Genomic DNA, 27,691 nt, shown 5'->3' with positions numbered 1-27,691 from the left:
TTCCAGCTAAATATAGCTACCTTGCACATAAACAGCGTATGCCATTCCGTTTCTTGGAGACAAAGAAAAAAATTAAGCAAAGCATAGAAGGGGAATAAAAGTTTAAAGTTAGCACAAAAGCATGAAAGTATATTACACTAAGTTTCTAATGATGATGCTATAAAGGTCATATTCCAAAAGCTAAAGTAACAGCAACTAGCAAATGGTCTTATCTAGGCTCACTGAGGGCAGTTCAGAGAATAATCCTTAAGGAATTATGCTCAACTATGCTTGTTTTGTTTTTTGTTTGTTTGTTTTTAAGAAAATTAAGGATTTCCTGCAGATGAACAAAGACAAGTGAGAACAGATGACAAACATAAGTGCAGATTTCAGGTATGCTTACATATCAGTAGCCATACTTTGGAAAAGCATTAAGTTCTGATGTTAGTGTGTCAGAATTTTAAAGGTGTGATTTAGGTTGCTTCAGACCTCACTAAACAGGACGGCTCAAGAACCCAATTAGACTGAACTAGAAATCAAGAGGCTTGTGTCTTTGTAAGAAGACAATAAACCGATAGTGTGAACAGTTTTCATCAAGTCAGTGTTGAAAAGCATTCTGCCCCTAAATTATGTGAAACTAGTCTCCAAGATCATTCACTGCTCTTCTGCTATGCATGTTATAGGCTAGAGTTCTTAGCAACTTCTGCTCGCGATTCCTAAAGATTCTCTTAAAATGCAGAATCATCCAGGTTGGAAAAGACCTTCAAGATCATCTCATCTGACCACCAACCTGACTCAGCAAGTGCCATCACGAAACCAAGTGCTTTAGTATCACATCCACAAATCTCTTAAATACCTCCAGGAACGGCAACTCCACCACTTTATTGGTGCCAATGCTTGAACATCCTCTCCATGAAGAATTTCTTCCTCACATCCAATCTAAGCCTCCCCTGCTGCACCTTGCAACTATTTTCTCGTATCGTGTCACTTGTCATTTGAGAAAAGGGACTAACACCCTTCTTGCTGCAACCTGCTGCCAGGTAGCTGTAGGCAATGATTAGGCCTACCCTAGCCCCAGTTCTCTCAGTTGCTCCTAACCTTGGTTTTCTAGTCCCTTTGCCAGTTTCTGGACTCGTTTGTGCACTAGCACTCCAAGGCACTGAGTAATATGATTTAGTGGGCATGGTGCTGATAGGCTGATGGTTTAACTAAATGATCTTCGTGGTCTTTTCCAATCTTAATGACTCTATGTTTTAGCGTCTCAATATCCTTCTTGTAGTGAGGGACCCAAACATGAACATCACATTCAAGGTGCAGTCCTCACCTGTGCCACACACAAGGGGACAATCACTTCCCTAGGTTTGCTGGCCCCACTAGTTCTGATGCAGGCCAGGATGTCATCGCCTTTTTGGCCACCTGGGCACACTGCCAGCTCCCCTAGAACAGCAGAAGTGACAGGCTGGGCAGCTGAGATAGGCAATTCCAGAAGTACGGGCAGGAGTCTCACTGTGTAAATACAATAGACAAATCAGAACTGGCTAGGGCTAGCTGGGTCACAATAGAAAGGTGAAGATTGATTCGAACACCTACATGCTTCTGAAAGACTTGAGTTTCTAGAAATGGAGTTTCTACCTCAGTTATTTTCTATTTAAAAGGTCATATGGTTCTAGCAGGAAAGCAGCGTTCCAAGAGCGACTTTCAGCTCTGTTCACCAGAATGCCAGACTAGACAGGTCCTTCCTCTCAAAGAAATAACAATAATAAAAAAAACCCACTCAACTGAGATAGAAGCATCTTCTCAAACACATTCTCCTTTCAAACATGGTTAAAATGAGGACAAGAACTTAAAGAAACAAATTCTGGCATTAAAAAAAAAAACACTTTCTGTCAAACTTCAGGTTTGACAAACTGTCAAAATTCAGGTATATTTTTATGCTAATCACCTATTAATTGGACTGCTAACAAGATTCCTGATTAAATTCCCTCGTGAGTTTGGACAAAAATCACTACAAACCCATATTTGTACTCATCCAATCCTTTCCAAGGATTCATTTCATATGTCCTTACAATCTATCTATAATCACTGTGCTCTACCTAACATTATTGCTCATGCAAACAAAAAAAACCAAGAAGCTGCAGCATTCAGAGATAAAGATCATCTACAATAAGCAGATCTACTTGCAGAGCCACTAAAATAAATTTCCAGTACTGAATCACTTTCATTGTCTCTGCAGTTACTGCTGAGCAGGGCTTCTTAAAACACGTAGCTACATGTTTAAATCCAGCAGTATTTGTTTACATACATTTCTCTCCAATAAAAACCCTTGGGAAAACTGTTACTGCACGAAGAAGTGAAATTTGTGTTTGAATCATTATCTCTGCCTCCTAATAAAAAGCAGTAGCGTGACACAGTAAATACAAAGGTTTCCATTTTAGCTTTTTTTCTTCATTTTACTACAATTACAGCAGACAAGTCTGAAATCTTTCCATGCTCAGCAAGTTACCTGCACAGCACAAACACTGACACTGCAAATTTTGCAAATGAACTCAGTGTGAAAGCCTAAAAAAAAAAAAAAAAAAAAAAAAAAAGAAGTCTTCAAGTATTGCTCGCAGGGCATCTCAAACAAGAAGAACACTAAAATCTATTAGTTATCACCTTTCAATTCTCCCTTCTCTCTTAAGTCAGGGCAATTCTGATAGAAGTGGACAAAAGCAGAGATGAAACACCCTTAGCACTTCTGCTCCAGTCAGACCTACCTGAATAGCTTCATGGCATTTGACACCAAGTTAACTTTTTATTGATGACTGACACCATCACACTCCTTGAGCAGACCACCAGCATACACAACAGCTTCAGATGTGTGCTGTGAAGGGGACTGTCGCTAAGACAGAACAGTGCTGGTAGTCTCACCAGTTTCGAAGAAAATCTGCCCAATTACTGTCCCAAGACACTGACAGCAGCTCTTCCTGTGCAGCACACACTGCAGGTTACATGCAGGTGGCAAGCTGCTGCTCCCCTTCCTGCTAATTGAGCACCTGCCAGACCACCCCATAACACACATATAGGGAGCAGGAGCTTACCAGAAACAGACTTCCTACCTCAGAAGGGCTCTGTTTTTTTTTTCCTCCCCTATATTTTAATAGTATTTTTAAAAATGAATGCACAGAAGTACAAAAAAAAAAAAAAAAAAAAACAAAGGAGACAACGTTAAACACGGAGAAAATAATATGTGGATATTTGAGGCTTTTCTCAATGACATAATGCCAGGAGATTGCTAATCTGTTCTCTACCATAAAACAAAAGCATGTGCTAAACAGAAATACTACAACCTGCAGTCTCTTCTTAAAACTGCTGTTTGCCAATCTTAATAAATCACTATGTTGAAAAGGAAGTACAGAAACACGCAAAAAAGAACAACTTACAGAAATACTGTGTCCAGTTCATGATGTCAGGCATTTGGAAGTAAATACACATACACAAAGCTCCCAGAATTAAAGCCAGCATACTTTCTCCTCCTCAAGAGCATTTGCAGTTACCAGTTTTTGTGCTGTTTGGTTTTTAACTATTATTTCTGAAGACCGTTTTCTCGTTCATTCAGGACACTCAGTTCACACGCAGGTTCAACATGTCTGCAGGCTTTATTTAGTGCACCATTCACAGCCTGTAGTTTAGTATAAGATGAGAAGGAAAGCTTCCTGCTATACAACCTTGGCGTATCAAATTAATACAACAAACTTTGTGAAACTTATCTTCACATATGGCCTTAAAAATGATCACAGAATCATAGAATGGCCTGGGTTGAAAAGGACCTTAATGATCATCGAGTTTCAACCCCCTGGTACGTGCAGGGTTGCCAACCACCAGACCAGGTTGCCCAGAGCCATGTCCAGCCTGGTCTTGAAGATGATAAGATGGTAACATCCCCATTTTATGGATTAGAATAGGGAGCAAAGAATCAAGATCAAAAGCGTTAATTACTTTTAACACCAATCTTAAGCACCTTCTTTTTGACATTCTTTGCTTTACAGAACAGTTCAACTTCAAAGCAGTTTCTGCTCAGATCAGATGGAGCTGTGAACATTCAGTACTTCTACAAAACAAACCCCAGTTCTACCTTGATTATCAGAAATACAGAACAAGCAATTACAGTTCCCATCACAAAAGCAGCTCAAGCAGTTTATACAGTATCCCTTATGGACAGCAGCACCAGAGACCATGAGGAAAAACTGCCTCTGGAAAGCATTCAACTGCATTAACCACAAAACTTCTGTTTTCCTTGAATTCCCTGGCTTGAAAACTACCACTATAGCACAGGAGGCAGCACACAGAACTCATTACAGCACACACTGCACAACCACAGTTCTCTCCAACAGTAGCTGCATCTGTAACACTGAACAGTGGTGCATCAAGGAAAAGCTAAACCTGTAAATTGCTGGAGCATAAAATATAGGTCATATTGTTTTCTAGCTTTGATTATTTGACTTCACAGATTCCACGATGCTTATTTAGGTTATATGCAATACCCTCAACTTAAAAAAAAAGAAAAAAACACATAAAAATAACAAAAAAATGCAGGCTCTCCATCACACAGCAGTTCACCAGAGTTGGCACTTTTACAGCCACAGCTAGTGTAGGAGCTGACCAAGCAACTTGCACAGCAAATACCACCCCTCAGCAGGGAACAGCTGGGCACCACCAGCAGACGTTTACATTTGCCAGCAGCAGCAAAACAGCCACACTCCTCACCTCAAGGCCCATTCTGCTCCCCAGGTGGCAGTGCAGAGCAGATTCCTCGTGCCCCCATTACATTTGGACTACCTGTAAACCCCTGCACAACCTGCCTCTTCTCTACATCCCTCTCAGACCTGTCTCCTCATTTCCATCTCTTCGTTCCATTTTCTCTGCTGTATGCAATCACTGCCCATTCCCAGCCAGGCCAACATATCCCAGGCCAGGCTCTCTGCCTGCTGACAGCTCGTTTGTATCCCTGAGGTCCTTGCCCAGCCTGTCCTACTCTCTGGAAACACACTTCATTCAGCTCGCTGGGTTCAACACCAGAGCCCCATTTCTCTCAGTACATCACTCTTACTCCCACTGACATACTCACCATTATCTCCCTAATGTCTTGTGCCATCATAACTGCCCAGTCTGCCTTTTCCCAAGAACTGCTCACCAGCTGCTCCCAGTTCACTTGCCTTCCCCAGCCTCAGTCCTAGTTTCTCTCTCCACTTCAGGAGAATTTGGTTGCTTGTCCCAACCAACTCTCCTCTCCACCTGGTCTTTTGCCTTTCCCACGTTCAGCTCAGATTACTTTATGTTAGAAAGAATAAGTACCCTCTGAGAAATAGTGAAGTTTTAGCCTGTCCAGAACATCTGGAAAAAAGCTGTCTCTGGCAAAGCAATTTCATTTCAGTCACCCAGGCTATAGGTCGAAGCATTCATTCACTCAGTTGGTACGCAATGCTGTCAGCACTAGGAGATGCAAGAGGTCTGTGCAGCTCTCCATGGAGGAACGTCACCACCTTGGCTGCTGTGACCCAGCCATTTCTGCAAAGCACATACAAACTCTTTTGTTGGAATTGAATTCAGGTGAGTTTTCATGGCCATTACGGTAAGAAAAATCCACTTCTCAAGTTTTACATCTGATCCAATTCACAAGGGGCTACAGCATTTCAGACAAAATGCTTACTAGATTTTAAAACAAATAAACATCACATCTTGGCAGAATCATGGATTTTTCCTTAGTCCTCAAATAAATCACACCTTCTGGAAACACAGGGAAGCAGTCAGCTGGCATGGAACATTTTGGTATGAACTTGTTTCATTCCAACAAATCAAAAACGTGTTCTCACACAGCTGGGTGGGCAGCACAATGTTGCAGCTGCAGCACTGCCACCCAAACTACACTGAAAACGGCACAACAGCACTGTTGACCAACCAGCCTGCCAAACACAGAGGCCAACCATCTCCTACAACTGCTGCCACTGTCAATCAATATTCTGTATGAACAAGCAACAGTCAACCCATCTAGTCAGTTAGTAGCTGACAGTCTCCTGAGACACTAGGTCGTGCCCTGGGCAGAGGTAACAGCTGATCTGCTTTGTTCTGACCCTGCATCACTTCCTTCCACAACTGCTACCCTAGCTTCATACTCTCCCAAATCCTCCAATTAGCACAGCAAAAGAGATTTATCACTTTTGCAATTAAGAAAAAAATCAACTTATCACTAGCATGTGCTATCAGCATTCGCCATCACCTCACCCTGCTCAGCGCACACCATACAGCACTGGTGTTGCAGTCGCGGGGACTCCGCAGCGGATTTGCAGCAGCTTCGTGTTAGCAAGATCAGCACTCTGGGCTGACAGAGCTGTCCATGACTGAAGCAGAAATTCTGCTCCCTTACACCCTCATGAAATGAAAGCTGTCCCGTAATGCTGTAGAAGCAAAGTAACAGACCAGCTCTGCTTCGAATTGTACCAAAAAGGCCGAGGTACGCCCTTAACACTGCAAATATGCTCCAAACCAGTTCATTCCAGATATATTTTGGCATGGGGAGAGGTGGAAAGGTGTGCATCCCAGGAGAGAACTTGCCTGATGCAATTTCACATAGCAAAGACCGAAATAAGCGGAATAGCTGAAACGTCAAAATGATAATCAGCAAGACAAATAAAAAAAAAGTCTAAACACAGACTGTAACTCCACAACCAGCAATTCAGACGTGCTACCTATGACTGTCATTGTTTTGATTGTCCTATTAAATACATAAATGCACACATACCTTTGGTCAAGGACAAAGAGCACACTGTCTCCAACTACAGAAACCTGAGAAATCAGTATGGAGCTCATACTGTTTTAAAGTATTTCGTTAAGTTTTAAAAATATTTGCTTATTTTAGTTAGATAGCAATGCTTATTTAATTTGTTACACGCAAAAAAATACGACTGAATAATAGGTGAACTGCACATTTGGTAAAATTCCATTTCTTTCTATCTCTTAAGAAATCTGCTAATATGATTTCAGCTTTTTAGATGAAAGCTTTCATGCTTGTTCCCAAAACATGATTAACTTCCTGAAGATCAGCATGACATTCAGTTTCAAGTTTGCTTTTTTTTTTTCTGGAGCACTAAGATTTTGTGCCAGAAAAAAGCTAAAAATATCTACAAAAGGGAAGCAGAGCTGAAAGTTCTTTACTTAAATTCTAAATAAAATATTTTAGTTATTCTTCAATATTGTTCAAGTGCTATCATTTTAGCATAGCACAGTCTTTGCTCACCAGTTTTGGTTATGTTTTTCTTTATTTTCTACTGAACCTTTCTGATATATTTTCTTGGCTAATGCCATCAGGTTCTTTTTTTTTTTTTTTTTAAATGGTATTTTCCTTACCCAATACATACCAGCTGTTTTTTTTAGTGGTTTCAAATTTATTTTTTCTATGTCCACAGTTTAGTCACCACAAAACAACTTCACCCTGTCACTGTGCTGTGAAGTCACTAACAGAAGAGGAGATCGAGCCCCAAACCTGCCTTACAACTTATTTCATATCATAACAGGAGGTGGCGTTCCATGGTAATACCAGGACTCTGACTACCCTTAACTCTGGGAACAGTATTATTTTAAGATTGCCACACTCCCCAGTAGGGATCACAGGCACTGACAGTCAGATTGCAAGGAAGTGGAAGCAGGCACAGCAGTTACTAATTACTTACTTTTAAAATCTTCAGTGCAGTACTATCTAGCAGTCAATCTTACAGACACAGAAGATTGGAACTTTTTCCTCCTTTCATCCTGTCTACACAAGGCTTACTCAGCTTAGAGCTGTGTATGTTTCAGTGCAATACCAATGCTAAGTCAAACAACTGTTTCCCAAACTGACAGGGTTTGGTTTTCTTCCCGTGTTACTAACATGACATGTTCAAGAACGTGGCCATTAAAAACTAAGATAAAAAAAAACTTCATTTTTGGACCTTCTACTTTTGAGAAGAGATGCTGTACAGAAATGCATCTGTGTGACAGAAAATGAGAGCAAGGCGATAAAGTGAAGCTCTTACTGAATCCCTGGATTAAATTGGAGTGGGGGGAGGAGGTAGAGGGACAGAAGCAAATGCGTACGTGATGCTCCTTATTTCATTATGAGATTTGTAAATGCCAATGCAGAGGTTTTTTACCCTCCTCCATACATCCAATTCTATGAATTCTATTATTGGTCCTCAGTATGAATGCATCAAGTGATTTTCCTCAGTTGTCTACTCAATGGGGACAAAGAGAGTATTATTCACAGGTAACAAGAGGGACAGTACAAAAGCTGGACTGGGAGGACTGAGTTCATTAAGGGAAGAACTAAAGAATTCATTAAGGTAGCCTGTGAGCCACCACAGCTTTGCAAGCATTCTCTGATGTGCCAATAATGTCACAACAAATACCCAAGTAAACCAGTTAAGTAGTTTTCCTTGACATTAACACTAGTTTCAGAGTCATTCAAGCCACGGTCATTTACAATTATAAAAAACACGTTCCACCCCTGTTTCTACAAATCACACAGCAGCCAAATACCCAAACCTTCCTCTGGGGGTGCCTCTACATCCTCTTGCAAACTTAGAGCAGCAGACTAGCAATACTGGAAACCGAAGCACGGCTCACTTGCTTAATAACAGAACATATTTACCTTAGTAACATGACAGGCAGACATTATGCTAGGAAGTTTTCCACATCATTACCTTTTATTTATTTCTCAGGCAATTTTTACAATATTTTGTTCAAAAGACATTGTAACTAATGCCCCCACACTTACACTGATACCATCCAAACAGTCTACCAATTCATTTTCTCCATAAGCAATATGAAGACTGAGCGCACTGTGACACCTCATACATATTTAATAATTGCCTGATAGGTTGTCATTAACATCAAACAGCAATCTAAGTTTGCTACATTAAACATGATCCTTGTGGTAAGAGGACAATCACAAACTGCCTCCAAGATCGAGCCGGTACGAAATACCCAATGACTTGGACAAGGGGTAATGAGGCCAACTGCACCGGAGGAGCCATTATTCACACACTGGATTTAAACAACAACAAAAAAAAAGTGAAGGGAGAAAAAAAGCTTCAATGGGTCATAAGACCAAACATGCCATAAGGCAATCTCTCACAGAATACTCATATTAATAACCGTTGTGTCAAAACTGAACGTTCAAAAGAAAAGACAAACCTGCCTTTACGTTTTATGAAATGTAACCCCACAAAATTAATAATTCATGAGACAAAGAAAAATATCAGATTCGGATATAAATATTAACAGAATAGTGTCAACCTGTTTAGAACCAAATTTTGACTGTCCTGGTGTACAGCTATCAATCTAGAAGGCAACATTCTTCTAGAGTTCAAAGAAAAAGAACTCAGTATGTAAGTCATTAAGAAAGAAACTAACATTCTCCCTTCATGTAGGTTTTCAATGAAACAGCAGAACACTGCCCTGTACCTAGATGTTGCAGAGAGAATAGTAACTACTGTTATTCATTCCCAGAGTTGTGCTGTGTCGACAACAATAACATTGGTACACACACAAGAAAGTATACCAAGGGGACACAATAAAACCGAGACTCAATGGAAAAAGGGTAGAGAAGCAGGGGAAATAATATTCAGATGACAATCGGATAAGAAAAGCTGGTTAAAACTTAATGTAAGTTTCAGCACATGAAGTTCAAACAACTTGGATAAACATTCTCAATCAGCTGGTGTTTAAGTAGAACAGAATAAAGCACTTAACCCATAATCCACAGCCACTAGACATGATTTCAAGCAAATCATGAAATACGTTTTCAAAACATTTTTAAGTCTCAAGGTAAGTATTTTAAGACTTAGAAAATGATGTGGTCATTTCCATTTCAATCATTATTTTATTTGCTAAAGTGACTGGTAGTCAGAGTTGAAGATAAAGAAGCAACTACTTACTCCTTTTGACACCAGCCTTTTCTGCTTTCAGGGCTATTATGAAGTATAAAAAAATGCAACTGTGCCAAAAAATCAGGAAAGGCATCAAAATGTACTGCTCAGAAAGGTGGTGACAGTGCTTTTCTTTAGGTTTTTCCTCTCCCCAGCTATAAATGAAGTCTAGTTACCTGCACTTACATTGTGAGCAACAGTGTTAAAAAAAAAAACATACTTCCAAGCAAATCAACATTAGGTATACACGAAAAAAAAAAAACAAAGGTCAGTATAACACTCCACTTTTCTCCACATTTCCTGCTACTTTAACTACACTCAACCTAGCGATGATAAGACAAAGAACAACCAGAGAAGTTCAGTATTAATAAATTTTAGTAGTTTAAAAAAAAGTTATTCCTACCTTTATCATTCTTGAGAGATCCCCAGCATCAGCTAATTCCAACACTATGTTCAGTTCGTTGTCTTCAATGAATGATGCATAGTACTTAATTACATTTGGATGATTCAGTTGCTAAGAAAGCAGATTTATAATGCACATCTTAGTGCCATGTCTTACTTCTTATGAATCTAACATTTTTATTTAGGCAAAAAAAAAAAACCACACCTAAAATTTACTACAGTAAGATACGAAATATTTGTGCTTACAAGAAGCACTGACAGATAGGCACTTTGCAAGACTGCAAGAACATTGTGGCCATTTTAGGTCGAAGTCACACTGAAAGAAAGACGACTTTTTAAATTGCATCTATTTAATAGCATGCTAAACTCATCTGAAACAGTCATTTTTTTTAAAAATTACTATGCACAAGACACTTTTCTAGAATATTGTATTTTTAAGTAATGCCTGCTTGAAAAGTTACATCATTTTCTAGGATTCACTTCTCAATGTTAACTCTCAAAGCAATCAAAGATTCCTGAAGTGAGGCTTAAAAAGGCTGTGGCCACTTTCAAATATATCTGTGGGGAAAAAAAAATAAATAACGTACTTCAACGATAGCTGCAATTTTTTATTTTAAACCAAATCTTTTACCTTTAGAAGATCTATTTCTTTGATGCAGTCAGCACGGGCTTTGGCATCCATTAAATCAAATATCTGTGCACAAGAGATGAGATACATTTATTAACTGATTAAATAGGACACCGTTTTTTTGTTTGTTTTAACTCACAGCATCTACACAGCAGCTCAAGTTACGCACTACATACATGACAAAAGGTAATACTGTAATCAGAAATACTCCTAATGCTCTTTGTGCAGTTGTTAACATTACACTCCCCAAACACTGATTTGCTGCTCTATCAATTCTTCTAGCCCCATTGTAGGAAACAGGTACATTGAAAGTACAAGTTTCCTGCCAGCTTAGCTGCCACTTCTACTCATCTGTTCAAATACATGGAAATAATTCAGCACCTATCCTTCAAGTCAGTTCTAATCCAAGCGTCAGCTTCCTCTCCCATACCTCCCACACTATTATCAGAAACTGATTCTTTCTAAGGCTGAGCTTGCCCTTCTTCCCTAGTCGCTCGCTACAGCCTTCCGCCTCCATTTTAAAGACAGCATACACTTCTATTCCCTCAGGATCAAAACTTCACTGTCACCTCTGATTCCTTCTCTTCCATTTCTTGCCCGTCAGCAAAGGAAGAAGTGATTTGAGTTCTGTAGTTTGTTTACTACACCGCTTTTTTCTAAACTCTCATCTGTCACCTTGACTCTTACAGCCTTTTACAGTTCAGCATCTCTGTTCTTCATTTTTTTCCCCACCTCCCATCTGCTCCAAATTACTTTGCAATGAAGCTCATCTTTACTGTGAACAAAAATTTAAATTAACTGTTAACTGTGCAAGAGGTAATTTTTTTCCTGGCCATTAAGAATCCTTATGTTCATTCTACATGCTTACATTTGACCTAAGTCCCTTCCATCTTCACACCTGAAAACTTCCATGCAATATCTCACAACTAACCCCAGATACAAAGACACAGAGTAACAGTCCTTTGAGTACACAAGCAGAACACAAAAGCGCTACTGAAATGCCAAACCTAGAGATGGAAAAGAAGAAACAGGAGAGAAGGAAAGAAAGCTACCAAGTAAGAAAGCGAACAAAACATCTCACAACTACTTGTACACTGACACCAGGACAGTGGGTAATAAACATGCTGAGCTGCATGTAACAAGAGCTCCTCCTCAAGGAGGACGTTCTGGAGGCATAACAGAAACAGCAGGGAAAGTCACAAGAAAACAATGCTAACACTAAGAAATAAAGCAACTTCAGATGTAACAGGAAAGAGTACTGTATAGGAAGTTATAGGTACAAGTATTAGAAGATAAACAACACATGGAAAAGACAGCAGAGTTTACTTATTAAGGTTGGAATCACATCTAGCCAAAGAGATGAAATTGTCTGCATCTGCTATAGATCTCAACTCTGAATAAAAAACCATCACTCTTTCATCATCTTGAAATATACTAACAATCCTACCATTCGTTACAGTCGTGAAGGACTGTAATAACTTTCCTAGGAAACTTGTAAATACTAGAGACAGTACATTAACGGTGGGTCACTAGGAAGGCATGAGATCATAAATGGCTTTCCCAGCAAACTAAGAGACTAGCAAAAGGAAAAATGTACACCTCTCTCCTCAAAACAATCCATGAAAGGGGACATAAAAGAGAATCAGTACAGGTGCATGTCTTGAAGTTTCACACGTTGGCTAAGTTCTAGATACTGAGTTAAGAACATGTCTTATGAATGATAGAGAGATCCAGACATAGGCATGGAGAACTCTAACACACTGAGGAGCTTAATCAAAGCTGCAAACAGAATTTGGGACTGAAAACTGTATGTGAAATCTACTCATAACGCTCAGAGGAATTATTCAAAGCACAATTTCAAGATTGAAAACCCAAAGATTGTCCTTGTGTGAAGAAAAAGAAAAAAGGTAGTCTGCATCCACTAATGACTCTCTCAAGCAAACTCAATTCCTAATCTGACATTTCTGCTCCTCTTACCATGAGCACGCTTCATAAACTCTTCTCAGGGTGCAGAGTATCTTTAAGTAATCAAGCATTATTATTCTCATCTAAGTTTACTTTGGAAACATGCACTTCAATTTACTGTTCATGAACATAGGATAATCAGCTCTATGTCAAACTCTGCATGTTGCTACTCAACATTACAAGCTCAGACATAACCCCAAAGGACTATAAGAATCACCTTCTAGAAATGCAGAATTCCTATTTCGAAGATATTAACTTTCTCCAATGAAAAGACTGAGAACAAAACCAAGCAAACAAAAAAAAAAAAAAAAAAACACCACCATCACGAGCCAGGTTAGCTTACGAGGAGCTTCACAGAATCACAGAATTGTAGGGGTTGGAAGGGACCTCTAGAGATCATCGAGACCAACCCCCCTGCCAAAGCAGGCTCCCTACACCAGGTCGCACAGGTAGGCATCCAGGTGAGACTTGAATATCTCCAGAGAAGGAGACTCCACAACCTCCCTGGGCAGCCTGTTCCAGTGCTCCGCCACCCTCACCATAAAGAAGTTCTTACGCACATTCGTGCGAAACTTCCTATGCTGCAGCTTATGTCTGTTTCCCCTCGTCCTGTCTCCACGTACCACTGAAAAGAGACTGGCCTCACCGCTACGGCCGCCACACCTCAGATGTTTATAAACCTGGATCAGGTCCCCTCTCAGTCGTCTTTTCTCTAGGCTAAACAGACCCAGTTCACTTAGCCTTTCTTCACAGGGGAGATGCTCCAGGCCCTTCACCATCTTTGTGGCCCTCCGCTGGACTCTTTCCAAGAGATCCCTGTCTTTTTTGTACTGGGGAGCCCAGAACTGGACACAGTACTCCAGATGAGGCCTTACCAGGGCAGAGTAGAGGGGGAGGATCACCTCCCTCGACCTGCTGGACATGCTCTTCTTAATGCGCCCCAGAATGCCATTGGCCTTTTTGGCCACGAGGGCACACTGCTGGCTCATGGCCAACCTGTCGTCCACCAGGACGCCCAGGTCCCTCTCTGCAGAGCTCCTCTCCAGCAGTTCATTCCCCAGCCTGTACTGGTGCATGCAATTATTCCTCCCTAGGTGTAAGACCCTACAATTGTTTTTGTTGAACCTCATCCGGTTTCTTACTGCCCAGCTCTCCAGCCTGTCCAGGTCTCGCTGAATGGCAGCACAGCCTTCAGGCGTGCCAGCCAATCCTCCCAACTTCGTATCATCAGCAAACTTGCTGAGGGTGGCCGCTATCCCCTCATCAACGTCACTGATGAAGATGTTGAACAAGACCGGACCCAGCACAGACCCCTGGGGGACACCACTGGTCACAGGTCTCCAGCCAGACTCTGCACCACCAATGACGACCCTCTGCGCTCTGCCAGTCAGCCAGTTCTCAACCCACCTCACTGTCCACTCGTCTATCCCACACTTCCTCACCTTTGTTATAAGGATGTCGTGGGAGACAGTATCAAATGCCTTTCTAAAATCAAGGTAGACTACATCTACCGCTCTTCCCCCATCCACCCAGCATGTGACAGCATCGTAGAAGGCCACAAGGTTGGTTGAGCACGACCTCCCCTCGGTGAACTCATGCTGATTACTCATGATAACCTCCTTTTCTCCCAGTTGTCTGGAGATGGTATCCAGCACAAGCTGTTCCATCACCTTTCCAGGGACAGAGGTGAGGCTGACAGGCCTGTAATTACCCGGATCTTCCTTCTTGCCCTTTTTGAAGACCGGAGTGACATTGGCTATCCTCTAGTCTTCAGGGACCTCCTCTATTATCCAAGACCTCTCAAAAATGATGGAGAGCGGTTCAGCAATGACCTCCACCAGCTCCCTCAGCACACGTGGATGCACCCCATCAGGTCCCATGGACTTGTGGACCTTAGTACTGCTTCGTGTGAGCACAACAAAAACCCTCAGCACTTGAACATCAGAAGGTAATTCAGCACCGAAGAACATCTCACAGCAAAAAACAGAAGCCCCAGTGAAAGAAGTTAAAAGCTTAAGAACATCTTTTCAAGCACAAATCAAAACTAACAAAAACTAACATGAGGCAGCTGGTAGGAATCAGAGTACCTGTTCTACAGGAATTGCAGAAGACAGATTACCACACAGGAGTATCACTTCTCTCAGCTCAAACTTAATTTCTCTCTCTCTTTTAGCTATAGCAGCACACACCCAGCAGGCAAGTGACTGGTCTTCCCTGTACCTGCACTGCTACAGCGAGGTGACAGATTTGTACAATAAAGATCTAACAAAATCTAAGTGATTAATCTTCGGGACCATCAGAAAGTATTAGTGACAGCCTGGAAGCACCCAGCACAAAGCAAAGTGGAGAAGTGCTGAGGAGGAAGGAGCTGTCAGCCATCCTCCTCCCAGCAAGGAGCTCTGGGCACTTGTGGTGGAGGTCTGTGAGGAGGTTTTTGCACAGCGACTGCTGGGAGCCAGCAGTAATTACTGTAGTAATTACGCAGTGCTCACACATGCAGTCTAGCTGGTCAGTAATAAACCCTGTGCATCCCGATTAGATTATCAGGGCATTTGTTAGGCTAACAATAAATACTAACTCTTGACTTCACTGACAACATTGGGATTAGCATAACTAAGGCTGTAGGTGCTTCTCACTAGTCTGTACAAACGGCACTAAATGTAACCACAATCGTACCCGAAATTTGTATTATTTTAACCTCATTTTCATTTTCAAGGACTATGATAAGACTAACATTTCTACAAAGTAACTAACTCAGTTTGCTGTGGAAAACCTATTAATATGCAGAAGTTGTATTTAATATTTTTCCAATGCATCAGTTTTCACAAAACATCATCAAAATGTCATTGTGACAAAGGCTGTACCCTATCCAGCAATTCCTGAAAGCAGTTCAGCAAACAGAGCTGGAGCAATGCGAGAGGACCTCTTCAAGCCCTTACCAAAACTGTTCCTTCCACATTCTAGAAGCATCAGCATTAAGCGCTGTCAGGAGATCCCAGTGCTTACAGAACCACTCGTGATCTATTTTAAGGCACAGAACACAAACTGTTCCCTAGGCAGATGTGTAAACTAAACAAGGCGGCTGCAATACGTGCAATCAGCTTCCTGAGTCCAGTTCCTGCATGCAGGCTGACACACGCACCTACTGCTGCTCAAAAGCTCTGTGCAAGGCAGAAGGTTTCACAACAGCCACCAGATGGAAAACATCAAGCCTTAGCTTCTAAGTGCAGATTGTATTTGCTCTATCACCAACTACCAATTTAACTCAACTTCTCAAGTAGAAATGAATGCGTCAGTGTCAATTTCGAATAGCACCACTTTCAAAACATGATAAGATGGGAGCCTACTTCACTCCCCCTGCTCTAGAAGAGGAATGCTCGCTCCTCCATCACTTCTGCAAGAATTCCTCTCCAGTACTAAGAAAGAGCTTTTTAACCTCACTATTTAAATGACTACTTCACCCGTTTGTTTAAAATTTGGTTTAAAATAGAGATACCTTAGAAGTATTCCTAAAGCAAAACACAAACATCTTTGCTGCAACATAAACCTACAGACAAACAAGCAATATAAAGACTTGAATGCACATAAATATTAAGAGAGAATACTGAACAGCAACAACGAGCATTATAGTATTTTGCCACTGCTGTGCTGAGACAATAGTGCTCCGCAAAGTGTGAAATTACAAGTGCTTTCCTAAGATTAATTATCTCTAATTCAGGCCTGGAGTAGCAATCCACTGACAACGCACAATGAATAATGAATGCTAGGTGCTGGATGAAAGGATGCATTGTTTACACCTCTAACATAGAGGTCTCTGATTTTTGAATGAAAGGGAAGAAAAGGCAGAACAGCGTGAGGCAGAAACGTGACAAATCTGCAATTCTGTTGAAATATGCAGATTCGGGAGATATTCTGAATACCTAAAGTTTATTTTTAGAAATACCACATAGAGCAAATATAGCCTTCCAGTCACTGCCCAGATATTTACATTCTTAAAATACACTATTTTAAGCAGCTTGTATTTAAGTTCATGCTAGTTTCGCAGTTCATATCCCCGTACAGCAAGACCAACTGTCCATTCACAGACTTGCCTGTATGGTAATGTACTGACCAAATCACCAAAAGGTAACTGATATGCCATTCTAAGGACAGAGACTTAGCCCAATAGCAAAGAAGGGAGGGGACTAGCAAAGGTTTACAGACACACAGATGCTTCCAGTAGGGCTGAAATAGCTGGAGCGTCTTACAAAGACCAATACCACTGAGAACGATTGTCAAAAAAGTTAGTCCAGTCTAACATTCTTGAAGGATAAGGTGGTACGTCAAGCAATAGGGGAAAAACGAAGTGGAAAAGGTGACTAACTAATTTAACTGATCAAGATCATACTCTGTGGGACAAAGACTGGGTTTATAATGTGCCATGGAACCCATCATCTCCTCACTGACTCCCATTTTTGGCATTCTGTAACATTCTAAAATATCATTTCCAGTCTTGGTTCTCAAGTATTTGTAGGCTCCTGGCTAGAATCAAGACAAAAAGATCAGAGATAAAGCAAGTATAACTGTAGAACATCATCTGTAAATCACTGATAGCTGAGTAGGTTTTATCCTTTAAGGACAAGATTTCTTCCAGAACCTAGCAGTTGCGTCCTTCCTCTATTAAGGGACAGCTGGAGTTGTTACTGCCCACAATGTAGCACTGATGATTCTCGTGTCAGGATTATTTACAGTAGTAGTAAACACATGCTGCTTCCTCATCATGCATGGCCCTTTCAGTCCGCTTCGAACATCAAGCCAGAAAGTTATCAAGAAGCTCTTCAAATTTAGACTGTTAGATTCAAAACGTACCTGTGGTTGATCTTCACTGATTTTTCTTTGGTTCAAAGTGTTACTTAAACATTAAAGAAAGTAAAGCAATAAAGATTTGTCTTGTAATTCTAGCTTTATTTTTATAATATTTCAACAGCATCTCAAAAGCAGGGATCCACTGAAAAAGACAGAACCAAATTACTATATATGCCATCACCCTAATTATGAAGAGGCGAAGAGCACACCAAGAAATGAAACACAGAAGAATACAACCAGAAGAAAACACAACATTTTGTGTTTTCTTTTTGAAGTTACTAGAAAGCAATTGCAAGTTCAATAGTTTCCATACTGCTACATAATCAGCTGAAAACCAAACCAAGAATACTACTGCTCTGTAGCATCTGGACTCAGAAGCAACAACGAATATTCAGTGAGTGTGGTTTCTGTCACCATCTGCTTGTCCTTTCTCCCACAGCATGTTACCACCGCATGCTTCTGCGCACACCAAGTTCTACAAATATCCATTTCGTAGATTAACATTTATATAACATTAATATAACATTTATCAATATTGTGCATATTGCAGCCAAATAAAATTTTAATAGCAGAAAATAAACATTCTTGTTGGAAAGCTTCATTAAAAATAAATAAATAATAATCAAAACTGGCAGTCTTATTGGAACAAATAGCATCCTGAGATCCAGTAACTCTAAGAAAGGTGAAGTGCAAGTTAGAGCAGAGCTTGTGGGCAAAGACAAACAGGGAACCACAGAAAGGGATTAACTACAGACTCAGCCTTGCCAGGAAAACGAAGCAGGGCTGGAGGTGTAAGACTTGCAGAAGTCAGAAATGCAGGCATGCAGTACTTACGGTGTGAGAAGAAAAAGGGAAAAAAAAAAAAATGGGAAAAGCAGAAGAAAGCCCAGATCTCCATCTGTTTTTTATTTGTTTGCTTTTCTAAACACAAAGTTAAAGGATTTAAGAGAGATTGTCTCAACGGGGGAAAGTGGAAAAACCAAGCACAGGTCTAAAATACAGAGAATAGAGTATGTCTCTCCTGACAAAAATAAGGGTTTTTTTTCTCCCACTTGCTCTATACTAAGCTTCCATTAATGAAGCACCAAACAAAGTGGTGTTTTAATTTAAAAAAAAAAAAAGTGACTGAAATTTAAAGAAGCCTCATCACAGAGTAGACTGAGAGGAAATCCTCTAAAAAGCAATCACTTCTCACTAGAACATTAAAAACATATTTCATAATGAATTGACGGTGATTATCTAAAATAGCATTTCTAGGAAAATCTTAAGGAAAGCCACAGAAACAGAGTAACAAGTTGGTCTCCTGTCCAAAAAGGACCCCTTTAGATACCACCTACACAAGCTGACGCAACCATACCTAATGATCATGACACATCTGACCTATCACAAAACATTTGAACTCCTGGTAATAATTAATGATACAGTTAATATTTATTTTACTTCCCCCTACAGGATACCCAAATCACACCTTCCATTCAAATAACTGTCTTCTACATGGACCCAGCCTTCATATGGAAAGTGATTTTACAGATCACACAGCATCAGCCCTCCTGATGTGCACTATCCAGGAACATTTACAGGAAAAACAGCAGTTTACATTGGATGCTTATAACTCTAGGATGAAGCCCTTGAAAAGAGCTGCAACATTTGACTCATTTCTTACTAACCACCAATTCTATTTTTAGATATTTATTAGATGGTTTCTATAGCAGAGAAGCTGCAAAGGCTGCGCTGAAAGTAATGTCTTCTATTTTATTGTGGTGGCCCATGCAATGAGAGGCAGCTAGTCAAACCTTCCCACCAATACTGTTCCCTTTCATTGCCATGTGACAGAAGGCAGCAGACAGACTGTTTCATGATGGCATCTGACATGGAAGTGCATATGAAACAGAGGTGTGTCACTGAATTCCTCCACAGGGGAAAAATTGCACCCATTGATATTTATCGATGCTAGATGACCATTTTATGGACACCAAACAGTGGATGCAGCAAAGTGAGGTGGGTGGATGCTGTGCTTCAGAAGCAGGGCATAGCATGCATGCTGTTGGTCATCACCAGTGAAAACACACAGATCGTGGTGGTGCCCGTATTGACAGGAATGTTTTGTAGCTGAGAATTAGCTCTATCAAGCAGTATAGTTGTGCTCTCTCTCATCGTTTCCATGTAAACTGCTAGCAGGCATTACTTTCAGAGCAGTCTACATAGTTCAGTCATCACCTAGGTAAGGACAGCATGAGGTCTTCTTCATAGACAATTTTTTTTTTTTTCTGACATGAAAATTCAGCTTTATACACTGACTTGAAATATCATTAATAGTACACACTATAATGTCTCTGTATTCTTAATGCAAACATTGTTATAAAAATTTCATAGTTAACAGTGAAAGGCTAGATTTTATGACTGTCTTCAAGCACCAAGGCATTCACATCCTCCTTAATTGACATGCTTTTCAAGTCACATTTGACCTTTTCGGTTTCTCATGCACTGAAAACGAAGGAAGAATTAGCCTAATGTTTTAAGACTGTTGATCAAAGTTCTTAGAATATATTTCAGCTTTTCAAGTGGTATATATCTGGCAGTTTTCCCAGAAGGGGGAACCAAGCCTTTTTTTTTTCCCCCCCTCTAAACGACTGCCCATTCTCACCCTGCATCATAGTTCTGCAAAGCAGAAGAAATCATGGAAATGGAACAGGAAGTCACGATATGGCAGAGAAATTTACAGCACACGCATTAGCACAGCAAAATAAAAATTATTAAATTCCAAAAAGCACTAGAAAATGGTCTCTGAAACTTGACACACGTTGTTTTGCAAGAAATTAATGTAACTAAACATCCTTTGGGACTGATCGCAACCCTCCCTCCAGTAATAAGCTTGGTATCTCTCAAGAGATCAGTACTGCAGTGACAATTTAAGTTTCAATTTCAAAAGTACACAAATTGCCAATGAATTTTTAAAGAAAATCCAATAGAGTATTTTTAAGGGGAACAGTTTTAGAATAAAGATCAATAAGTCACTCCAAACAAAACAGACTAGAAATAATACTTAACACTCAGATCAAGCTGTCTTTTGTTTGCATGACAATAAAAAAAAGCAAGACTTTTTCCACTAAAATCATAACATAAAGTTGTTATTTGTAAAAAAATATCTATTCACCAAGAACAATCAGTCCTCCTAGTGCCTTATGCTAAGACTTACATGTTCATCATGTTTCCTGGCATCAGTAACTTTATCAGTTTACTGCTCTTCCATCTTTTCCAACAGAACTGCTGTTGCACTACTGTTTAAGCATTAAATCATGGAAACATTTGGGCCCTTGAGAACACACAAATTTTGACCAATGTAATTCACTTAATTCCAATGTGCAGTTGCATTTATTTATTAAGTAGGGTCCTGAACATAGATGTATTATTCATGAAAAGATTAATCTGAAATCAGCTGTGTCCTGCAGACTGAAGGAAGCACTGAGCTATGCCTTGAAGCACAGTTTCTGGTTCATTTATGTTCTAGGTAATACTCAAATCCTTTAAAACAAGAATTCATTTCAATTTTGACAAGGTTGACTATGTATACATCTTATTTGATTTAAGCACTTTTGGAGCATGATTGCTACCTGAAAATTACTTTCAAACAGCATCAGCTCCCAGCAACACTGAATCACGTTTCCAGTTTGTACAATTCTGTATTAAATCACGTCATAAAATTTGAAAACTCTTGATTTCTTACTATCTAGATGTTAAGCATTTAGAAATTCATTAACGTCACATCCAAACAGCGTGTCTTTCAAATTTAACTTTATACTTTTGAGTACCTATAAATCACTGCTAATCACTGCTAGGCTTATACTTGATGTGTACTAAGAGTAAAGCCATCCTTACCTGAACCTTCTTTAGTGCTACTGGTACCCCATCCAACAGGCAGGTTGCTCTGTAAACTTCACTAAACTGGCCACGGCCAATCTTTTTCTCTATTCGGAAATTGGCAAGTGTATTATAGCCCATATCAGGTCGCAAGGCTTTCTAGAACAAACATTACAAAGAAGTTAGCATCACTTGCAGAAACAGATACTTACTACACAGAGATCCCAATCCTCAAAAACACACAGCTTTAAGTGTTGTATTTAATTCAGTAAGACAGGGAAGTTGGAGATTCATGATCCTTGAGGTCCTTTCCAACCCTGGCCATTCTGTGATTCTGTAATCACAGAAGGGTGTAAAGAGTTGTCTGAAAACATATAGTTTAAACAATTAAATTTGCTTTATTCTATTATATTAGAACCTAAACTGTTCCAAAGTAATAATACGTTCTAATGAAAGCATTCATTGTACTATTTTCTTTGACGAGAATTAAAAAGTGTTGCAATATATTTAAAAGGGTAATAGAAGCAATAAGGGATCGGTTTGCATAACAGGATACTTATGCAGATACTTACGTAACTATACAATGTGTTTTTATAGATACTTCTGTTGCTCCATAAGTCAAAATATTAGGGCTCTCGTTTTGGCAAAAGTAGCAATACTGCATGAATGCAGTCTACATCAAAAGACCTAGCTTAATGAGATATTTATGGCGCTTTTAGGGAAAACGTCTAAAGTTGCACACCAAGATTTAAAATTCTCTACGCAGAGCTGTAAGCTAGTGTTAAAACAGGCTATATTTGAAAAGTATTGTGCACCTCCCATTTGAATTGGGAGTCGCAGCCTCTGTCTGCACAGTAACTTGACAAATATTAGCGTGAACCACTAAGGCAGTGTGACAACCGCATGCTGAGAGCAAAGTCTCACTAATGTGTTTTGGCATGCAGGTTTGTAATCACACATTTACATATGCAATGACCTACATTTGCATGTCAGATCGCACACTGTCTTGCTTTATTAAGACCGGGCACCTCCCTGTGCTTGGCGGCCGGAGTGGCGAGAGAGGGCCAGAGGGCCGTGTTTTTTGGCAGTTGAGGGATGAACTGCCACCAAGGATTAGGCTGATATGGCCTGAGCATTAGACACTTCATTAGAGGTAATCTGTTTAACAGTGGGCAGTGTATGTAAACTTCACAGCCCATTTGCGGCACCTTTTCCCCCCCATGGCCTTTCTTCAAAGGGCAGCGTGGCTGAGTGACAGCTTGTCTCATCTGCTCCCTTGTCCTGTCATACAATTTAGATGTGGAGAGCTGACATGAGAAGCAACATAGCTGCACATCTCCAACCACCACTGGGTCTCGCCCGGCCGCAGTGCAATTTGTAGAGAAATGAGCCCGTGCAGGAGGAAGACTTCTTTCGGTCCGAGACCATAACAGAGCAGATTATATACACTTCACTAATGATCACATTACATTTTATTCACTGAGTAAATCAGGGGGCGCTTGGAATATTTCAACTCCCATGCAAGAGATAATCTGTCTTACAACATCAAAATAATCAATGAGTTGCTTCCTCGTCTCCAGTTCATTTGCTAAACTTCAAGCCAATCGGTGTACTAAAACTGCAAGAATATTTTTTTCTGTTTTGAGTACTCTTCTGTACATTTAATTTCTCAGCTATATATTCAGTTATAATCTTGAGCACGGAAGAAGTAGCAGGTAGGGAGAATATCAGTTTAAAATTTTCTACTAGAAAGAATTAAGAGAAACAGGGTTATACACTAATTACTCAAGGCCTCAAGAGCTCATTTGTAAGACAAATAATTGAAGACAATCTTAAGCAGACACCATAGCACTCAGACCGGTTTCAGCCTCAGAAAAGCACCAGCACACGCTTTTGCCAACAAGGCAAAGCATACTTGGGTAAAGGCCACAGAAACGCAAGGATTCGCTTAACTTCTAGCACTATGCTAAGCAGGCGCTCTCATCAAAGAGATGCGCTATATTTCAAACTTTTCCATTTGTGTGCAATTATCATCTCAATGATTCAAAAGCATCTAACATCCCATAAAGTAGCACTGAACTCCAGTAGTGAGCAAGGGAGGCAGACAATAACATAGCAGATGTCAGAAACCCAAGACCACTGAAGAAACCAGTCAAGTCTTTATTCATCAACTCTCACATCGTACAGTGCTCCCAGTGAACAACCCACACCAGTTCCTCTTGTGTGCAAGCCTCTGCAGGAGGTTCTCAACCTCCTTCAGAGAAGCAGCAGCTCAGGGGGGACCTTACTGTTCTTGACAACTCCTTGTAAGGAGGCTGCGGCAAGGCAGGGAATGGCCTCTTCTCTAACAGCAAGGTGGGAAAATGGCCTTAAGTTGTGCCAGGGGAGGTTCAGGCTGGATATTATGAAAAACTTTGCTTAAAGAGCAATTGGACACTGGAATGGACTGCCCAGGGAGGTGGTGGAGTCACTGTTCCTGGAGGTACTGAAGAAACGTTTGGATGTTGTACTGAGGGACATATGGTTTAGTGGACAATTGGACCAGATGATCTTAGAGGTCTTTTCCAACCTTAATCATTCTACGATCCTGTGACTACTACAAGCTCCTCAACACTGCTCCATTTCTGTGTGTGGCAGAGCACTACAACAAGACAAAGATTGATCTGGACTGAACAGTAAATAAATAACTTCCATAAGACCTCCTATTATTTGCAGATTCAGCTTAAATGCAAAAAGAATTTCATCACAGCAATTCAAATATTCTAATGATCAAGAGGGAAACTACTTCACATAGACCACTTATACTCCTTGTAACAGTAAAACTGAAAGGCTATTTTACTAGCATGAATTCCTAAATTGAATTTCTAGGTGAGAGTAGTATTTCCAAATTGAATCGGTCCTCAAAAATGCACTTTCACAGGAATGTGTGTACTCATAGGGTAACTTGTGTACTTCACTGGCTATAATCTATTCTGTTAACAAGAACTATAAACACGGGCTTCAGCTTCAGAAAAAAAACAATACAGCTTTTACTTTTGAATTGCTGCCACAGTAAATACTATAAGTAACACCACCACAGGTTCTTGTAGTCTTGTACAAACATTATCTCCTAAAACTGTCAAACAGCAATACCCCGGTAACGTATGTCAACAGATCAGCTTTATCCTTCCTTCTACCAACAAATATTCCAAGACTACATTTCTTACACATCTTCCTTCTAGTAGAACTACATCTGCTGAGAATTTCTCCTGGCTGGTTTCAATAGGGAAAGGCTCTAATTCACATCACTGGGAGGTGTACGAAAAGCAAGTTGAAGATACGTCCAAAATAAGCAAAGCAATTCTGTCCTCATTTTGAAGCATGGAGTGTTTGACACTTCATCACCTCTCAGGAAAACTACTGCCTTTACCTTTCCCTCTTTGTCCCACTCCATGGTAGTGGAGTGGTAATACAGTAAAAGAAAAAACAAACGTTTTCTATCAAATATGAGACTATCAACTGTATTTCAAGATCACCAAAATTACATTATACCTCTTCAAACCTTCCTTCTCTCTCCGTAAGGAATAATGTTTCCTAATTTCTCTATTTAAGAAACATTAGCCTCTGTTCTTGAGTAACTGTTCAGAAAAAAAAAAAAGATACCTGTGGCTGAAATGGCGGAGCTGTGGGCCCCTGCATGCCTTGTGACTGCTCATCCATTCTGTCAGGCGTCCTGTGTCCTTCGAGGCCTGAAAAGAGAAACATAAACAAGTCATTACACTGTAATCCAATTATGCTGTAATTTACAAACAACAAAGCCAGCAATGAAATTGAAGAACTAATATTCTCATTAGCATTCTTAAGTTTACCAACATCTAACTACTCCAGTTCTGCAATTTGCAGAAGGAAGTTGACTTGTCTTCAATCCTCTTTATAGCTGTTCTATAAAACATATGTGAAAATACTGGACAGGCTTCAAACACTTGGAAGGCCAGAGCAAAAGGCCCTGTCTGATGGAAGCTGCAGCAACTCACCACTCTTCAGAGGCGCCAGGCCTTTGTCAAACTACAAACATCTGAGGCCAGCAGCTTAGACCTCTAGGAAGAGCAGGAAATAGCAGAGCAGCAGAAGAGTTACAACTGTACACATGCTGTTTAAGCTCTACTAATTTATCCACAGATTTTATATGGTAGGCAAGCAGAGGCAGGGAAGCAGGTGCAGCGTCCAACTAGACTGGTGCAGCATCCAGTTTTACTGGTGCCTACAAGGAGCATCGCGCTCTCTCTGCTCAGAAGAATACAACAGAAGCCTCACCAGTAGCCTTGAACCCAAGCAACAGAACCAAGTCTTACACAAGAGGAAACCCCTCAGCAACTGTTTCAACACACACAAACACAAAGCACTGCCATCTGCCACTTGATCAAACCTGGCAAGGCTTCCAGATTAATGAGAGTTACATCTGACTGCAAAACTATTCCAGCTTTTTGGTGTCCGACTGATTTACTTCCTGTTTCCAATCCTGGAAGTTCACTTCTGGTAACTCTTAAATCTTTACCACCAGGAAAATTCCTAAGATAATTTTATTCAGATAAATCTGTATACTTCAAACACTGCAAGCATGCCCACCTGCACACAGAGCTATTCATGTCCCACACACCTTACTCTACAACTATCACACAAGATTTTCACCTAGCATTAAACTGAAGTTCAGCATGAAAACATGCAAGCTACTATCTCCTTTAAAACATAGACACAAAATAAATCTTCCCAGTAATTCCTTTTGACACTGTTATAAGAGTTGAAATAGCTCCCAAGAGAAAACAGGGAACCTTAGACAAAGTTTTTTAGGGCTTATTGCAAAACATTTAAGAAATCCTAACAAACTACTTGTGTTCACAGTAACACCACTCTTACAGCATCACCCTGCTCATACAGCTAATGGATCAAGTCATCGCTGAGCAGCTTTGCAAAGTTTCTTGCCACACTGCAGCAGTGAGCTGATCAGCAGGCAGGACACACACAGCCAATCACTATTTGTCCTCACTCCCATCAAAGCAGGCATCCCACCCATCTCAGTACCACTACCCACTCCCAGCGCCACAGCAATCAGGGCTCACAGCAGCTTCCTCTTCGTATTCATAGTATTTCTTCATCAAGGATACAGTTTTGGACTTAGATTTCCCTATTAGCCGTGATTAATACAAAGATAAAAGAAATCCAAAAAAGCAATTTCAGGCAGGTCAGCAGAAAACGTGCGATCAAACTGATGCAACAGGCAAAGTAAACGAAGTAGAAATAGCAAGATTTCTAAAAATAATAGAGAGGAGACAAATAAGGAAACAGCTGGTGGACAGATGCTGCATAACTCTGCAACTTGCAACTTCCCAGCCAGCTGCAGGATGCCAGCACTGACTGCCTTCTCCAGGCTCCACCACATCCCCTGGCAGCCTCCCTGCCATGGTGACACAACCACGCTGAAAAACTTACTTAGCACAAGACTGCACCTCGTTGCTTGCTTTTACAATGAAATGAAGAACTGAAGAGGTAACAAACACGTTCTACCACAGTAAGCAAGAAAGATATATTAACTTCTGAGGTTCTTTTGTTGCTTTTGTAGAGGAAAAGTAGAGATCAATGATTTACATCCATATACTGAAGTGCTTTTATTCCTTCTACTTTTTTTTTTTTTTTTGTCTTCGAAGACTGCATGACAGATTTGTATTTTAGAGTAATTTGGCATTTTGATCACACAAAATGGTCAGGGTGCAAAACTCATCTCTTGTACCGTTTCTCAACACAGGCAAGAATTAGATTTTGCTGCTTGAAGACTGTTTTCACAGAGAGGCATGCCTTTCACCTCGACAATCAACTCCAAAGGTCAAAATATAGCAGAGTAATACTTATTTGTATTTAAATTACAGATGATAATTTCTATTTTTCTAGAGATGTTTTTATGTTATAATTTACTAGTGAAATGATGCTGAAAATGCTGCCAAGTAGTTAGCACTCAAAACTAAAACGCAAATGCAAGCATTTAAACATAACAATTTCTTCTTGAAGCAAGTCCTATGAGGACCTCCCTCTGCAAATCTAC

At 40.3% G+C, this 27,691-nt stretch overlaps 1 protein-coding gene across 10 annotated transcripts in view; it reads right to left on the bottom strand.

Annotated features, from left to right (window-relative positions):
- NEK7 (NIMA related kinase 7) overlaps positions 1-27,691 on the bottom strand; it is a 75,529-nt gene that overhangs the window by 38,269 nt on the left and 9,569 nt on the right. For 8 of the 10 annotated variants that reach the window (XR_014885315.1, XR_014885314.1, XM_085232017.1 and 5 more), the window contains 4 exons: positions 25,261-25,346; positions 21,637-21,777; positions 10,954-11,016; positions 10,324-10,434 (listed from right to left, as the gene is read on the bottom strand). Coding sequence is in view for 8 of the 10 variants with exons in the window: in XM_085232017.1 (XP_085088143.1) it covers positions 10,324-10,434; positions 10,954-11,016; positions 21,637-21,777; positions 25,261-25,317 (372 nt within the window). In the remaining 2 variants the exon portion in view is untranslated. The remainder of the gene's footprint in view (positions 1-10,323; positions 10,435-10,953; positions 11,017-21,636; positions 21,778-25,260; positions 25,347-27,691) is intronic. The other 2 variants (XM_085232019.1, XM_085232018.1) reach the window with 1 other exon arrangement.

Source organism: Meleagris gallopavo, chromosome 10 (genome assembly GCF_905368555.1).
Source record: "Meleagris gallopavo chromosome 10, MGAL_WU_HG_1.1, whole genome shotgun sequence".
Taxonomy (NCBI): Eukaryota; Metazoa; Chordata; class Aves; order Galliformes; family Phasianidae; genus Meleagris; species Meleagris gallopavo.
This window is presented reverse-complemented; position numbering and strand designations above follow the sequence as displayed.